We start from the raw sequence: 17,941 nt of genomic DNA on the forward strand, positions 1-17,941 counted from the left end.
TTTGCCATCGCTAATTCACGACAGATTTTTGATAGATTTTTTTTTGTCATTAAGCCCGTAAATAATTTAAATGTTAGCGACAGATAGTTTTCTCTAGTTAATCCATTGCCAATTGACGACGGAAAAAAATTGTCGTAAATTTCTGTCTCTAATTAGAGTTTTTCTTGTAGCGTAGAGAGTAATCTTACCATAATAAAACAATAATCCTCTATCTATCTTCCAAAAACTAGGAAACCTACGTCGCTGCTCAAACTCATTGGAGAGATACTCTCATACCACACTGCATAACCAATATCCAAAGGATTATGCATTAGGAACATCTTTCAGGTTTATCTTCCTCTTATCAACAGTATTCATAGTCCAAGAAAACTGTTGTCCAAGAAAACCACACATAAAACACCCAACCATATAACCCACCATACTAAAACCTACATTTAGTTAAGTAATGAACAAATAAAAGACTTAACTATAACTAAATTCCCAAAAAGAGTCAATACCATCCATAGTGAAATAAAATGTTGCCCAAGAAAACCACACATAAAACACCTAACCACAAAACCCACTTTTACTAAGATCTCATAAAACTTCATAAATAAAAGATTCAGTTAAGTAGTGAACAAATAGAAAACATATTCACACAGATAATTAATATACAAAAAACTATAACTAAATTTAAAAAAAAAAACAAAACAAAACATTCAATATGATCAACACTGCAAACAGATCCACAAACAACAAAGCATACAATAATTTGAAATGAAAGAAATATTGAAATTGCACGACTTTCCTAGGTTTCTCCTTTAATTTTCAAAATTCATGTTTTCCTCCTCTTCTATTCTTTTTCGTAAGCTTTGTATACGCAGACCACACACAACATCAAAGCTCCTCTCTCTCTCTCTCTATCTCTCGTCTATACTCTTTTATATACTCTACAACATGTGGGCACATACAGTTTCAGGGAGCATTTGCTTTTTTGAAGTCGGGTCTATATTTATGCCGTGTCTACCCTGCAAGTGATCATTTTGCATTGAGTTTCATATTTGGTGGCAACTAGTGTGTGTGTGGCTGGCGTTATAACATGTGGTGTCGAGGGTGTTATTATACTCATGCTTGGTTGGTTTATAGTTGCAATTACTCGGTGCTGGGTTTGTGGTTGAGGTGGTAACACGTGACTACACCATTATTAGGGTGACAATGTTATTAGGGTTATGTAGCGTTTGGTTTGTAGTTGCAGTCATAACAAATGTTACTGTGATACCATGTTTTATGCTTGGCTTGTGATTTCTCATCATCATCAATGCATCCCACATCCATACATTTCAGACACATGATATACCATCATAACACCCTTTCATGTTGCCCCTTTCATCATTTTGGTATGATAAACACTCATGGACACATCATCATCCACACATTTCATCAAACATACATACATCACTATATGTCAAAAAAGAACCACAACACATATCACCTTCCACCTTAAACCCCTTGACCCTTACAAGTATTGTTAGATTTTGCTGTGAAAGTTTTTGTTAAGCACCCTGGGTAGTATTGTTATACACCCGCCTGGGTTGCCCGAGTGGTAGTGGGCTTGGAGAGAAGGTGCTAGGGCGTAGCTAGGATTCATGTGAGGGGGGAGGGGGCAAACAGGGGTGTAGCAAAATTTTTTTTATTTGTGCGGGGGTTCGGGGGCAGCTCCCCCAATTTTTTTTTTTTTAGATAAAATAAAAAATGGCTACAATTATTAATAAAAATCTATTTCATATGGACAAATCAAACTATTTGCTGCAGTCAAGGCTGGGCTAGGACTGGACTGGGCTACAAAAATGGCTAAAAATCTATTTCATATGGAATCAGGGCTGGGCTAAGACTGGGCTTTTAAAAAAAAAAAAATTAACTGTTTCGGGAGGCAGGACCCCCCCCCCTAGCTACGCCCTTACTAACCCCTTCGTCCCAGGTTCGACTCTCACAGGGTGTGCAGGTGTCTTTCATTGGTGGGCTTGGGTGTCGATGACCCCACCTGGAGATTACCTGTTTTGGCAGTGAACTTCCTCATAAGAAAAAAAAGTATTGTTATACGCTTTGAATTTCTAACGAGGTATTGGCTTAAAATATTTAGTCACCTGGACCGGGAAGGTCCAGCTGCGACGTCCGGATCCGAGACACCTCAAGAGGCTCTTTTATGAATAGAAGGACAGGAAGGAAAGGCAAAGAGTCCAATTCCCCCAAAAGCGTTACCCTACAAAGGACTCCAGTTCAGCTGGTCGATCGTGTAACCCTTTTATCGATCCCTCTCCCAGGCGGTCATCGATCCCTCTCCCAGGCGGCTCGACGATGGTGAACGTGACGTTGCGTATGGCTTTCAGAAACGGGTTGGGTCGGTGGTGGGCTGCCTCTCCTTCCTCCGGCCTGCAACATCACCTCGGTTGTTCGGCTTCAGCGGCGACCCAACTGCAACGAGTAAGCGACCTCTTCGTCTCTTTAAACTCTTTTTCTTACTCATTTTGTTCTTTTGCTTTGTTGTTTTACTTGTTCAGTGAGCCCTAGGGTTTAGGGTTCAGGGCTAAAGCCTCTCTCTCTCTCTCTGTCTCTTTCTCATATGTTTTGGACAATCCAAATGCTGGTCGCTATGACTATAGAAAACATCTGTATGGTCGGAATTTAAAAAACAAAAAAAAAATGTTTAAAATTGGCGTTCCCATCTACTCCCCCCCCCCCCTCTCTCTCTCTCTATATATATATATATGTTTCTCTTTGGCTTAAAAACATTGTTGGCTGGCTATTCACTGATTTTTTTCGAGCTGCACATTCAAAATTTGTCAAAATTTGATGGAGGGCCTAGTTAGTCTTCTAGAGACCAATACGAATTCATTGAACTGATGAATATTAGTTTGAGAATATGATTAGTTGCTTAGAAGGAACCTATATGCCTCTTGTGGATGATTGGTACAACGCTACCCTCCCCTGGCCAGTACATGGGATGCGAAAATTGAATATTTATATCTCCATTTCTTCTTGTAAATTTGTAATTCAAAGGGAATCAGAATACAAAACAAATCTTGGTGTGGCACGTTATTATGACATTTATGTTTGTGGGGAGCTGTCTCTTGTCCATCAGTGAAATATTGATGGCCAAGTCATGGATTCCTGCATTTGAGCACCATTACTGTGCAACCTACATATTTTATTGTTGGAAACACTCAACAGATTTATGATGCAATGTCTGCTTCCTTTCGTTACTAAAATTTTTGTTTGTAGGATCCAAAAAATCCAGCCGTAGAGTTGAGAAGCACAAAGCATGTTGTATGTTTTTTGCTGAATGAATGTGTTATGAGACACAAACAATGAATGGAGCTGTGCAAGTGTTTAAGCATAAATGTCCACTTGTAAATCATTTGCATAGACGTGTTCGTGCCTCACCTCTTGATTAAAAACTGGCTTTCCTGCGGCTTCCTTCTTTTCCATTTGAAATAGTACATAGGGGAGTATCCTATGTGGGAGCCATGGGAAGTACACCGCCAAGGACATAGGATTCAATGCTTGCAAACATGGGGAATTGCATTTACACTAAAAAGCAATTCCAAAATTGAGATATTGTGTTTTTTGATGTGAAGGAATTTGCACTACTTTGTAACAAAAATATATACCGAAATTTGGCTCTTACAGTATCCATGTGAAGATTAACTTCAAACAGAAGTGGCTGAAATTATTGTGGTTGCGGGTTCACATGCATATCAGGCAAACATTTTTATGCTACATTAATCTGTTACTTGAGTGAGTGATTACTTGCCTACATGGATTTAAGATGTTCGTTTTGGGTTTTAGTTTGTGTCTTAACTCACATATCACATACCAATGTTTCAATTTTGTTAATTGTCCATCATAGGAAATTATGTGCAGCTTGAGGGAAGCTGATAAGAAGTGATACACATGGTTATAAATGCCTTTAAAGTCACAACGATGGCAATTTTGTAGATTGTTTGCAAAAATTCCTTTTTGTATTTGTGACATGCATAGGGTCTGATAAGTCATTTTATGAGTATTTCTTCCATTCTTAATAAGTAGTAGTTAGTGATGCAAATAGATCAAAGAATATGTCCCAAAGATGTATGGTGCATGTACGTGATTTGCAAATGGGACATGAATTCATGAAAAATGTAAAGAGTAAGATATGGTGTATATATATATATATATATATATATATATATATATATATATATATATATATATATATATGGCATTTGCACAATATTTCTTAATTTTAGAAGATAAAAAGAAAAATTTGAATAAGGTGGAAATTTTGTAATATATTTTGGTAAGTTTAATAATGAAGTGACAATGATTCAAATCTGTCATATCTATCACTAATAAATACTTACTGTTAATTACAGATTTACCCTCATAAACATTTTGATTATGAGTTGTTATTTCAATAGGATTTGCACCTCTGGGTTGTTTTTTGTAATTGGGATAGTCATATGTGGCTTTCAAGGCAGCTGGTAAGTGATAAATGTTGAAAAGAAATCAGACTGATATTTTTACTATTGTTGATTTTTAAATCTATTTCCAACACACACTCTCTTTATTCGGATACATGCTATTTTGGTGAAAAAAAAGTATTGGGATATGAGAAATTGTCCATATCCACCACAAATAGTGACGTACATTGTGTGCTTGTTGTGTTTGATCTTGTTATTTTGTCCTATAATTCTACCCAAATGGCATGCTTCTCTGAAACAATGTGGGATTGGGATGAGGTTTAAATGATGAGAATTAGGAAAAATTGTAAGTTAATGAGAGCCTCCAACGATGTTCACCAAATCACCAAAGTGGACACACAAAAGAGTCACAACAATGTCCACCAAAATACTGAAGTGAACACACAAAGAGCCACAAATAGACACACTCACAAAACCCACTAAAGGGGCAAACATAAGAGGATAAAAAATAATATTTTATTGATGTCAATCCATGAAAGAAACATAACAAATGAGAAGGGTTTCACCCCTATGTATACACAAACATGGGGAGCTCTAAAGAGTCGTTGGATAAGTCCCAACGGCTCTTTTTGTTGACAGTCAACAAGTGTTGACTAGTTCACTGAACAAAAAAGTTAAAAATAAATATCCTAACCTAGTTATATATATATATATATGTATACATATGTATATATGTACATAATACATATACATATGTATTTATACTATATATATATAAATTTTTTTACACCCCCCCTCAAACTTACAGTTGGATAACTGAAAGTTTGCCTAAGAGAAAGTAAAATCTAGGAGCAACAAGAGGTTTGTGAAGAAATCCATCAATTGATATTCTGAGATAACATAGGAAAAATTGATAGTGCAATACAGATACTCCTCTTGTACATAGTGACAGTCCATCTCAATATGCTTAGTATGTTCATGAAAGGTTCGGTTGCTGGCAATGTAGATGAAACTTTTGTTGTTATAACAAATCCGTGATGCTCTTTTAATCTGGACGCCCATATCAGCAAAAAATCTTCTTAGCCAGACCACTTTCATAGTGGTTGTAGCCATAACTCGGTATTCTGCTTCAGTCGAAGAGAGAAAAACCTTTTGCTGCTTGTTACACTGCCACAAAATCAATAATTCACCTAAAAACACATAAAAACTTGTACTTGAGTATCGGTTATTGGGATCACCTCTCTAGTCAACATCAATATGAGTAGTTAAATCTAAACACGAGTAAGCAAACAAGAAAAGTCCTTAGAAAATGGAAGTTTTAATATATCTAATAATACATAAAATTGCTCCCATATGAACAGAAATGGGAGCATGTTGAAACTGGTTTGCTGTGTGAACATGTGCTATATTAGGTTGCATAATTGAAAGATAAGAAAGTGCACCAATAAGATGTTTGTACGACATCAAATTTTCCAGTGGTTCTCCATTATCAATTCTCATATTAGTATTGACAACTTTAGGAGCGTCAACCTTCTTATCATCTGAGAATCCTGGCCTAACAATAATATCTAAAGAAAATTTAGATTGAGTTAATATATAACCTCTAGAAGAATATGCTACTTCAATTTCAAGAAAATATTTTAAAAAACCCAAATCAATCATTTCAAAATGTTTTTTGAAAAGTTTTTTAATGTGTTCAATTCCTTGTTTATCCCCTCTGTAATGAAATGATGGCCTTCCACACAAGCACTTGAATCCACCACAAGAATGTCTAAAAAGACACTTCAAGTAAAACCCATAAAAGGGTATAAAAGGAAAACACAACAATGAAATAAAAATATATTTATTAATAACAAGAATGCTTAAGAAGCATTTTGGGTGATTAGGAAGGGGTTCACCCCTATTTATACACAGAAGAACAAGTGGGGAGCTCTCCCAAGAAAGAGACGTTGGACTCTAGTCCAACGACTCTTATTATAGCTGTTGGACTAGAGTCCAACAACTATATCTCAATCAAGTTCCAACTGGAACTTGACTGAAAAAGGGTATCTAGTTCTTATTGAACTGGATACAAAAAATATAAATAAAAGAAAAAGTAAAAAATAATAAAATAAATAAATATAATAATAAATATATTTTATATATTTATATGTTACATTTTAACACTCCCCTCAAACTTACAGTATAATGAGCGAAAGTTTGTCTAAGAGAAAGTGAAATCTAGGAGCAACGAGAGGCTTGGTAAAGAAATCTGCTAATTGGTATTCTGATGTAACATATGACAAATCAATAGTTCCATTTAGATATTCCTCTCTGACGTAGTGATAGTCCATTTCAATGCCAAATGTTGGCCCAAGCTGTTTGCTGTTTCAAAAGTTAAAGAATGTCAAAAGTAAAGTTTGAGAAACATTACATCTTTGTGAAACACTTCTGTTGAGGCTCCTATTGAGGAGCTATATCCCTTTCATCCTAGAGTACTTGTAGTCGTTCACTGCACGCTAGTACTGCGATGATCGGATGAGACGGTTGTGCGACCTCAACAGTGCTAAATGCACAATGCTGTAAACACATAAAAATGGGACCGCCTTCACAGGCAAGATGCTCGAGTGGTTGAAAGACCACAACATGTAGAATGGGTTGTTAGTTAAGCAACGCCTAACATACCCATTCACCTTTTGGTTTTTGTCAAGGGAGAAGATGAATCAGTACAAAAACTCCAATGGACAGGTTGTTAACAACCACTCCACTGGCAAAGATCTAGCCTCCCTAGTCATTGGAGTTAGGAGAAGGGACTACCAGACATTATCCTAGGTGGTAGATCCCATGGACTTCTGCAGAAGTTGGATGCATCCGTTGCCAAGTAACTGCCTTTGGGGAATCCTCTATCTGCTAAAAGTTGTCCCCTTAGGAGCTATATCCTTTTCATCCTAAAGTACTTGTAGTCGTTCACTGCACGCTAGTACTGCGATGATCGGATGAGACAGTCGTGCGACCTCAACAGTGCTAAATGCACAATGCTGTAAACACATAAAAATGGGACCGCCTTCACAGGCAAGATGCTCGAGTGGTTGAAAGACCACAACATGTAGAATGGGTTGTTAGTTAAGCAACGCCTAACATACCCATTCACCCTTTGGTTTCTGTCAAGGGAGAAGATGAATCAATATAAAAACTCCAATGGACAGGTTGTTAACAACCACCCCACGGGCAAAGATCTAGCCTCTTCAGTCATTGAAGTTAGGAGAATGGACTACCAGACATTATCCTAGGTGGTAGATCCCATGGACTTTTGCAGAAGTTTGATGCATCCGTTGCCAAGTAACTGCCTTTGGGGAATCCTCTATCTGCTAAAAGTTGTCCCCTTAGGAGCTATATCCCTTTCATCCTAAAGTACTTGTAGTCGTTCACTGCACGCTAGTACTGCGATGATCGGATGAGACAGTCGTGCGACCTCAACAGTGCTAAATGCACAATGCTGTAAACACATAAAAATGGGACCGCCTTCACAGGCAAGATGCTTGAGTGGTTGAAAGACCACAACATGTAGAATGGGTTGTTAGTTAAGCAACGTCTAACATACCCATTCGCCCTTTGGTTTCTGTCAAGGGAGAAGATGAATCAGTATAAAAACTCCAATGGACAGGTTGTTAACAACCACCCCACGGGCAAAGATCTAGCCTCCCCAGTCATTGGAGTTAGGAGAAGGGACTACCAGACATTATCCTAGGTGGTAGATCCCATGGACTTCTGCAGAAGTTGGATGCATCCGTTGCCAAGTAACTGCCTTTGGGGAATCCTCTATCTGCTAAAAGTTGTCCCCTTAGGAGCGGACTCAACTAACTATTCGGGTTATTGAAGATACATAGAATAACAGACGCCCGAACTAGTCTCAGTTGTTTCTACGATTTGTCTGCGCATACCCGCAGACCAGTAATATCGAAACATAAGTCTGTTCACACTGGTTGATGAGTCATAAGACTTTCGTGTGTTTTGGGTACATATTTTTTGTCAAGTAAAAGCTTATCGATGAAATTATGTATGACTTTGGTGTCTCCGAGATTCTTATGATTATGATGCTTATGCAGGTAAATGACACGTCATGCCTACATAGTTGTATTGCAGAAGATTGCATTATGATTGTTTGTGTGAATATATCATACCTGTATAACATGATTGATAAGTATCATGAATATTTGATTAAAATGTCTTGAAGATATGTGCGTGAGTTACATGCTAGAAAGGTCGAATGTGATATACTTTGAGATAAGAATTGTGAATGCATATGATGATGCAATGATTTGAATATTTGCACATATAACTTGAATCCTATGTGAATTTATTGAACTATGTAGGAGTTATGTATGTTGAAGTTTAGTTGATTCATAATATATTATGTGCGTGTTATATGTATAAAACTCATGCTTTGATTTCGCATGCTTTAAGGTCCTATTTGAGGAATGCAATGTTCCTTGTGGCAATGATGCGCATTGTGTAATATGCTTCTGTATGATGTGATGGAAATGCCACGTGATAAGAAATGTTGAAAGCATGCGATAAATGTTCATGGTTCATGGAACCTTATTGGAGGAATGTGTGATCTTATATTTTGATTTACCATGTAAAGTGATACGATGCATATTGCTGGTATACATGCTTGTGTCCATATTGGTGGCTACTGACCCCAAGAGCGGTCAATTGTTCGGAGCAGTCGATTGTATTGATGCATGTATCACTGAGTATGGTATCTGTTGAAGACCTGATCTCCAAAGGATTATCTGCGAGGGTGTGTATGATCAAGATCAGGTGACCCGGCTAGAGTCGTAGATCTCTGTGAGGATGTACATTGTTCAAGAGCGGGTAGTCGCAAAGATGGCAAACTCCTGTGAGGAAGTGTATGGTCCAAGACCAGGTATACCATATAGGGCGGTAATTCTTTGTGAAGTTGTACATTTCCCAGACCAGGTGATCCAACGTTGATCTTATTAATTATAATAGTGGCTATCGACCCTGAGAGCGGTCATTTGTGTTGATGCGTGTATCACAATAATTTTTATTGAATATAGCATTTGTTACGGACCAGGTTCCCAAAGGATTCTCTGTGAGAGTATGTATGATCAAGATCTGATAATCGGCTAGAGTGATAGAATCTCTGTGAGGAAGTACACTGTCCTAGAGCGGGTAGTCGCAAAGACGGTGAAATTCTGTGAGAAAGTGTATTGTCCAAGACTAGGTATACCATCTAGGGCAGTAATTTCTTGTGAGGTCGTACATTTCTCAGACTAGGCGATCTGATGTGGAACTTGTGAATTTTGATTGCCATAAAAAATTATGGTGAGCTCTGATGATCTTTTGAGATTGATTAAAATAGCCAGTTATGAATCTATAAATTTGCCTTTTTGTTTTAGGATGATTATATGCTGAACCCAAATGTGAGAATCAGATCTTTATTGATTTTAGATCATGTTTTGGACCTTCTATGGAAGGGTGGGTTTTTCTGAGAAAGTATGACGCCTTAAGCGAGTCATAACAGGTGACAGTTGGCCGCGTAAGGCCTTGAGAGATGGGAATAAATTAAGGTTCGGGACAAAGAGTTTGTTAGAAGTAGTGAGAGCGACAAACGATGACCTGATAATGATTAAATACAGAGACCCCATTTAAGGAACGAAAACAGGCTAGAGCAATGTTTCATTGTGTCTCTTCATTCATGTGGAATCAAGTAGAAAATAACATTCTTATAGTCTCCTGCTAAACCCTTTTTATGGCTCTGTATAAACTCTTACGAAGACAAAAGTTTAATCACACATACGTTTTGTTCAATCGAGTTTTGAACTGCTTACCTGCTTTGAATTGCTTACTTGCTTTGAACTGCTTACCTGTTTAACTGCTGATCTGCTTAGCATGCTGAATTAAATGCTCTTAATTCAGTTTCCTGTAGTCTCTCTTGTGCACCTTCTAGTTTTTCGCAAAACTAACCCATTCTATGGGTATAGGTGATGATTAGGTACACCACGGGCGATGACGCGAGGGCAAGATGGCTTCATGATTTCTTTTTCTTTGGATATCCGAATTTTGTACTATTTGAGAATTTCTTTAAATGAAAGTGGTTTTTCCAAGTGTTTTGCAAGTATCATGTGTAGTGAGTTTTGGTTCTTTTAGCTAACGTGCCCAAAGTTGTCAACTTGCCTTTCTTAATTCAATAAAAGAATTATCTTCCGCTGATTACATAAACAAACTCTGAAAGGAAAGAGATTTTCTTCTAGTCTCTTGCCTGTTTTCTGAAAGGTTCGCAAGTTTGAAATTTTGGAGCGTTACACTAGGGCCGCTAAGATTCTAATTGTGGTCATCCTAGCAACTGGGGCAAATGTTTTTTCATAATCTATTTCATACTCTTAGGAATATCCCTTGGCAACTAATCTAGCTTTGTATATTTCAAGAGTGCCATCACTCTTGGTTTTTACTTTATACACCCATGTACAACTTATAGGTTTCTTTGTTAGGGGAATGTCTTAAATAGTCAAGTACTTGCTCATTCTAAGGCATCTGGCTCTACCCTCATGGCTTCTACCCATTCAAAGTGTTCTTTTGCTTGAGCATAGGTCAAGGGTTCTACGTACGAATGTATTAATGAAATATAGGCTTGGTACTTAGGTGAAAACAAGTCATAAGACACATTTTTCAAGAGATTTTGAGACTCTAGATGACCTTCTAGTTTGTGTTTTCATCTAGTTTTCATCATCAATATATCTTTCTAGTACACATGGAGGTTTAGGATCACTACACCTGGAATATTGTATGCAACTTTGATCCTTATAAGGTTGCTCTTCTCTAATCTCATTATCACTCACTATATCATCTCTAAGTTCTTGATCTTTATCAAGATCAACATTACATTCGTCATACTTTGGGATTAGATCCAACAAAAAAGAACACTTAATTATTTTCTTAGATTTTTCTATTTCAAAAAACATTTTTTTCTAAGAAAGACACATTCCTTGAAACATATAGTTTTTTATTTCTAAAATCAAAGCATCTATAACCTTTTTGGTTATTTGCATATCCATAAAAGACATAAGGAATAACACGGGGAGAAAGTTTATTATTCTTATTAGTAAAAAATAAAACATTTGCACTCAAAAACTCTGAATCTAGAATAATCAGGAATTAGTTTGAAAAGTTTTTCAATTGGTGACACATTTTTCAAAGAAGATGATATTATGTTAATGAGATAAACTACAGTCAATGTGGCTCCATCTCAAAATTCTTTAGGTACTTAGTTTGTAATAAGAAAGGTTCTTATTGTTTCTATAATATGCCTATGTTTTCTTTCAGCTAAATCATTCTATTGTGGAGTGTAAGGATAAGACTTTTGATGTATGATAATTTAAATCAAGGTAATCTTTAAATTCTTTTGATAAAAATTTCCCCTTGAATCAATGCGAAAGATAAAATAATCATCTTTGAATTTATTTTTGACCAAGTTGTGAAATATTTGAAAATGTAAGAAAACTTCATATTTGTGTTTAAGAAAATAAATTCAAATATGTCTAGAGAAATCATCAACAAAAATTATATAATACGCAAATCCACCCTTAGATATAACAAGCGTTGGGCCCAGACATCCGAATGTATTAACTCTAGCGGTCGAGACAAAACAAAGGTTCTTTTTTGAAATGGTAATCTCTTCATTTTGCCAATAATACAATATTCACATGTAAAGTTTTCAGAATTACAAAAGTTTTCTATCTTTGAAAAGTACTGAATTTTGGATACATTACGATGACCAAGCCTTTTATGTCATAAATACAAATCTAATTTCTGAACATTACAAAAAAATATTCTTGGGTATTTTAAAAAAATTCATGTAGTATCAGCCTTCTTCTCTATGGCCTTCTCCAATCAGTTTCCCAGACTGGCGACCTTGCACCTGACAACCACGAGAGGAGAAGAAAACGTTACACCCATGGTCAGATAATTGAGAAAGTTACAAAATATTTAAATTTAATTTAAGAATATATTTAATTTTTGGAATAAAAAATCTTTTTGAACTTTGAAAAATATTTTCAAAATTTTCTATTTCTTTTATCTCAAGAGATGTCCCATCGACAATAAATACATTTGACCTGCTTGAGTTACGACAATTGGATAAAATATCACCATTTGGTGTCATATGAAAAGAGACACATGAGTAAAAAAGCCAAAAAGATTTACTGGGATGCTCTTTTAATTAGAGGTTAAGATCTTCCACTAGTTGTGTCAAGGGCATGTTCCCAATAGATGAATCTTGTGTGGTTTTAACATCACTTGACTATTATGGCAATCCAACCACGACAACCTTTTTCTCGTAAGGCCTTTTCAACTTAGGATGATAGGTTTTGATGTATTCCGGTTCATGACAATAATAACAAATAAATTTTTTCTTCTCATATTCATTGCCTTATTTTCTATAATGCTCATTGTTTGTACTTCCATAGTGTGGTGGTTTGTAGGTACGAAGATAGTTTCTTGGTCTAGATATGATTAAAACTGAGTTATCATCACTCTTAGAAATCCTCTTTTTAAGACTATTTTCCTCTATACTTAATTCTTTTATAGTGTCTTCAACTGAGAGAACTTTCTCTCAATGAAGGAGAACAAATTTAATGGATTCAAATTCCGACCTTAATCTGTTAATGAATTGGTAAAAATGCTCCACATGTATTTGATTTTGGCAGAATTCTATATCTTCGGGACATTATCATTTTGGTTCAAGAAGAGCCAACTCTTTCCAAAGCTCGAGCAATTCATTATAGTATTCTCTAATACTCTTGTCCCCTTGAGTCATATTTTGGATTTTGTCTTGCAAATTGCATACATGTGTAATATCTTTAAGAGAATACATTCTCTTGAGAAAATCCCATGCCTTATTTGCATGCTCGAATTTAGCAAGACTATAACACTTTCTAATATCAATACTACTAATAAGCTAAGACATAATCTTGACCTGCCTCATTTTTCATTTCTTCAATTTCTTCTCATAGGTGGCCGTAAGAGGTACTTCTTTTTTACCTTCTACTTTGGTAAGGATTAACTTGGGTTCTGGACCAGTCCTCTCCACTAGTCTCCACAACCCTTTTTCCATATGAGGTGCTTTATAATTGAAGCCCATGTTACATAATTTGAATCATTGAGTTTGATGAGTTTTACAGTGACATTTTCATTGTCATTCATTTTTTACAAGGGTTAAAGAAGATAGTACAAGAGAAAAAGAATAAAGAAGAAAAAGAGGAAGCAAGATGAAGATTACGAGCACTCCACCACCAAGTAAGCACCACCAATCTATCACTTGAATTACAATCACGATCTCACAAGCACTTGAATAGGAATTGCAAAAAAGCTTTAACACTTTCAAGTTTCCCAATGCACCGAAAAAAATTTCAGCTTAATCACCAATCTCTGATACCATGTAAGGAAATGAGAGCTTCCAACGATGTTCACCAAATCACCAAACTGGACACACAAAAGAGCTACAACAAGGTCCACAAAAATACCAAAGTGAACAATAAAGAGCCACAAATAGGCTCACTCACAAAACCCACTAAAGGGGCAAACACAAGATGATAAAAACTAATATTTTATTGATGTCAATCCATGCAAAAAGCATAACAAATGGGAGGGGTTTCACTCCTACATATACACAAACACAAGGAGCTCCAAAGAGTCTTTGGAGAGGTCCAACGGCCCTAGACCTCTCCCAACGACTCTTTTTGTTGACTAATCAACAAGTGTTGAAAGTTAAAAATAAACTAACTAACCTAACCTAGTTATATATATATACATATAAATATGTATTTATGTATACATTTGCATATATGTACATACTATATATACACATGTATTTACACTATGTATATATACATTTTTAACAAAAATGAGGAAAAGATGAAGGTAGGAGAAGGCTATTGGGGATTGGCTAGCTTGGAAATGAGAGGAGATAGTTAGGAATGAGGGGATCAGGGAGATTAATGGAGGAAACTCTCAATTGCAAACAATTGAGCCAAATCTCCAGCAATTTACTAGAGCCAAATCCACTCTAAAACTAGAGAGACCAAAGGAAGTAATTCCCATTAAGCTGATGATAATACATCTTGGAACCTATTTATAGTTTCCTCCCAATACAAAAGCACAAAGACTATACTGCCCTTACATTGTGCCCAAAATTTCCATTACAAGGCCCAAGCAAAATTACCAGTCGAGGGAGCGGGAGCGGGAAGCGAGGCACTTTAAAAAATTTAGGAAGCGGGGAAGCGTGGGACCACTTAAAAGAAAATTCTGAACCGTCTCGGAAGCGAACCGGAAGTGAGGGGGAAGCGAAAAAAATGAAAAAATGGGGAAGCGTGGGGGAAACGTGGGGAAAGCGTAGGGGAAGCGTGGGGGAACACTTCCCCTCATGCTTCGGAAGCGCGATGTTTCGCGCTTCCGAAGCACGCTTCTCCTTTTACCTAGGCGCTTCCGGTAACTCTGGGCCCAAGTGTGTCATAGACCCTTATTGCATCATAGCCCAAAACAAGACCCAAAAATCAATCCATGAACTTGGCTAGGTGGGTATGGTAACATTCTCTTATATAGGGATGATATATAATTTTTTGTGACACTTTTTAAAGTTTGGTATAAGTTTTTTACTATTGTGACATCAAATTTGACATGTACATCGGTATTGACCTTCTAGAATCCTTGGCAGAAGACTGAGTGAACTAGTTGCAGAACTTCCCTATTATTATTTACTTCTCTGTTAGATGAAAAGATTACCTGCTTTGTCATTATTTTAGACATAGATGGTTGTCTTGCCATTGAGTTTTTTATTTATACTAATTAACTACATGTTCACAATGTCAGTGTTTACCCTTGCAAACAACACCAGTTATGCATCATTCAGTTCTTGGCAACATGCTTCATAGATTTGGAATTTCATCTTCTGTATCACCTCAAACTATGGAGAAGGAAAACAATCATTTTGAAGTTGATCAAAATTCTGACAAAAACCATGATGTGACCTCTCAAACCAGCACGCTAGATGCTAATGCAGAAGGTGGGAAGGTTGACGTTATGGAGAGTACAGACAAGACAGGTTTAGGATTGGAAACTAATGCTTCCAACTCTGTGAAGAGGAAAAGGAGAAGTACTAAACGAATTGCATTTTCTGATTCAGATGCTGAGAGTGATCTTTCCATTGATGACCTTGTGAAATTAGTAGCAGAGAAGGAAGAAATGCTGAAGTCTAAACACAAGGAGATTCAAAAGTTACATGATAAAGTTCTTCGCAGCTATGCGGAAATGGAGAATGTCATTGATAGAACAAAGCGTGAAGCAGAAATATCAAAAAAATTTGCAGTACAGGTTTACTTTCTAGAATATCATTGATTTAAATAGCTGCTTGGTTGTTTTAGTGATCCCTTTTGTGCAGCTACTTTTTTTGATATTTTCCTTCTTTCACTTATTTGGGATCGTTCTTAGTATTATATATTTGTGTTGCAGAGTTTTGCCAAGAGCTTGTTAGATGTTGCAGATAACCTAGCGCGGGCTTCGTCTGTTGTCAAAGACAGCTTTGTGAAGATAGACCCTACAAAGGATTCTACCGGGGCAGTTTCGCTTCTTAAAACACTTCTAGAGGGTGTTGAGATGACTGATAAGCAACTTACTGAGGAAAGACATTTATTTTCATGCTTTAGCACCGATTTGTTTTGTTTGAATCTGTGTTAGCTAATAGTAGTCTATAGCATTGACTATTATGTAGTTATGTTTATGTGCAACCAATGTTGGCCCTTATTGCTGGACACAAATCCTAGATATTAAGATATATGGAGACTATTTTTCATCATGAACTTTTGTGCAAAACAACTTAACCCAGGATAGGGGCATCTAGTATCAAAGATGGGGAAGCCATTTTGATGGCTTGGATTCTTAATTCTGATGCATACTAGAAAAAGTATTAGAAGAAAATACCTGAATACGATGAAAGACTCGAAAGTCTTGGAATATTTCCTACAAATTACTCACACGAAGAGATGCTGTAATAGAAAACAGAAGGTAAGGCTTACTCTTTTGGGCTTAGACTCAAATTATGTATAGATTTTGTTGGAAGACGTGCAATCTGAAGTTCCAGTAATGCATAATATTTTTATATAGTAGAAAAGGCTGATGTATGACTCCTCCAAGCGATCTAATCATTAACCTGAGTTTGTAACCTAATGCCCTGAAGAGACTCTATCTTGGTGCTTAGGATCCCTGATAATGGACCCTAACTAAGATACAAACCAATAAAGTTCATGCCATTTCAGAAGACCTTCGAACTTTATCATGGATCCATACTACAAATTCGAAAAAAGCAGGTATCAAGCCAAAATAGGTGATAGCACCATAATTGAGTTGATGACTGGTTCCTTATTTCTTCAAAAAGGTTGATCGTCAAAATGGAAGATGGCGAGCCATCATAGGAGCGAGGAATAGGGTTTATAGCATATACACTGGCCATGGGAGAGCCAAAAACTAACTTGAGGCTGTTGGGGGATTTAAACAAGTTTTTGAGAGGTGAAGGTGTGGAGCAAGGAGAATCTCCACAGGCCCCATGCTGTTTCCTTAGAGAGAAATGGGCCTTAAACTTCAATTTCTTCTTGAATTTGTCCTCCGTGTTGGTAAACTATTTGAATTAATGAGGGCTAACATTACTGTATATTTATGTATTTTTCAAAAGTATCCGTATAGATCTGCTAGTGAAATTTAGGATTAAGGTTTCTTTCTATCCTCAATTTCTTTTACTTAGGAGAAGCATGAAACCATTGAGGACAAAGGTTGGCTATTACTATGAGGGACAAAAGGATCAGGATGATTCTTGAAAAATCAGGAACTTACCCACCAAGGGCAACAAACTGTGTGATTTTTTGCCTTGGAAAATGTGCCTTGCAGGAACAAACTCAGATATGTAGGAGGAAGGGTTAGAGATAATGAAAGCAAGGAGACTTGGAGGCAAAGATGTCCAGCTATAGCATCTAGTGCTGGCATCTAATCCTATATATGAATCTCATATGATATTTTACAACAATTTCTTTACACAACTTAAAACATAGCATACATTGGATTGGGTCCGGATCTATGTCACAGGGATTCAGCATAGAGGCCGCCGGGTGCAGGTGTGGCACCCGGTGGGTCAATGTGACCTTGGGTGCGGTCAACCCGCACACAAGGTTAATTTTGTCTAAAATGGATTTGATCAACTTTGACCGAGTCCATTAAAAAATGGGCCGGGGGGGGGGGGGGCTCGAGAGTACCTCGAGCCCTCGAGCCCCCCCCCCCCCCCCTATTAAAAAAATAAGGATTTTCTGAAGCCCCCCCAAGGGTACCTTGAGCCTTCCGCACCCAAGTTATATATATATATATATATATATATATATATATATATATATATATATATATATATATATATTAAAATATATATACCCTTCCGCACCCCCGCACTCAAGCTTTTTTAA

The 17,941-nt window shown here is 36.8% G+C and overlaps 1 protein-coding gene across 2 annotated transcripts in view; it reads left to right on the forward strand.

The window, feature by feature from the left end:
- The first annotated feature begins 2,218 nt into the window (after nt 1–2,218).
- Nucleotides 2,219–17,941, forward strand: part of LOC149830212 (grpE protein homolog 2, mitochondrial-like) — a 37,651-nt gene continuing 21,928 nt past the window's right edge. The window contains exons 1-4 of one of the 2 annotated variants that reach the window (XM_090015744.1): nt 2,219–2,460; nt 15,312–15,543; nt 15,625–15,812; nt 15,951–16,116. In XM_090015744.1, the coding sequence (XP_089871870.1) occupies nt 2,335–2,460; nt 15,312–15,543; nt 15,625–15,812; nt 15,951–16,116 (712 nt within the window). In that variant the 5' untranslated portion in view covers nt 2,219–2,334. Of the gene's footprint in view, nt 2,461–15,311; nt 15,813–15,950; nt 16,117–17,941 lie in introns of both variants that reach the window. The other variant, XM_090015743.1, reaches the window with a different exon arrangement.

The sequence above is a fragment of the Nuphar pumila genome, chromosome 8 (genome assembly GCF_984573655.1).
Source record: "Nuphar pumila chromosome 8, dmNupPumi1.hap1.1, whole genome shotgun sequence".
Classification (NCBI taxonomy): domain Eukaryota; kingdom Viridiplantae; phylum Streptophyta; class Magnoliopsida; order Nymphaeales; family Nymphaeaceae; genus Nuphar; species Nuphar pumila.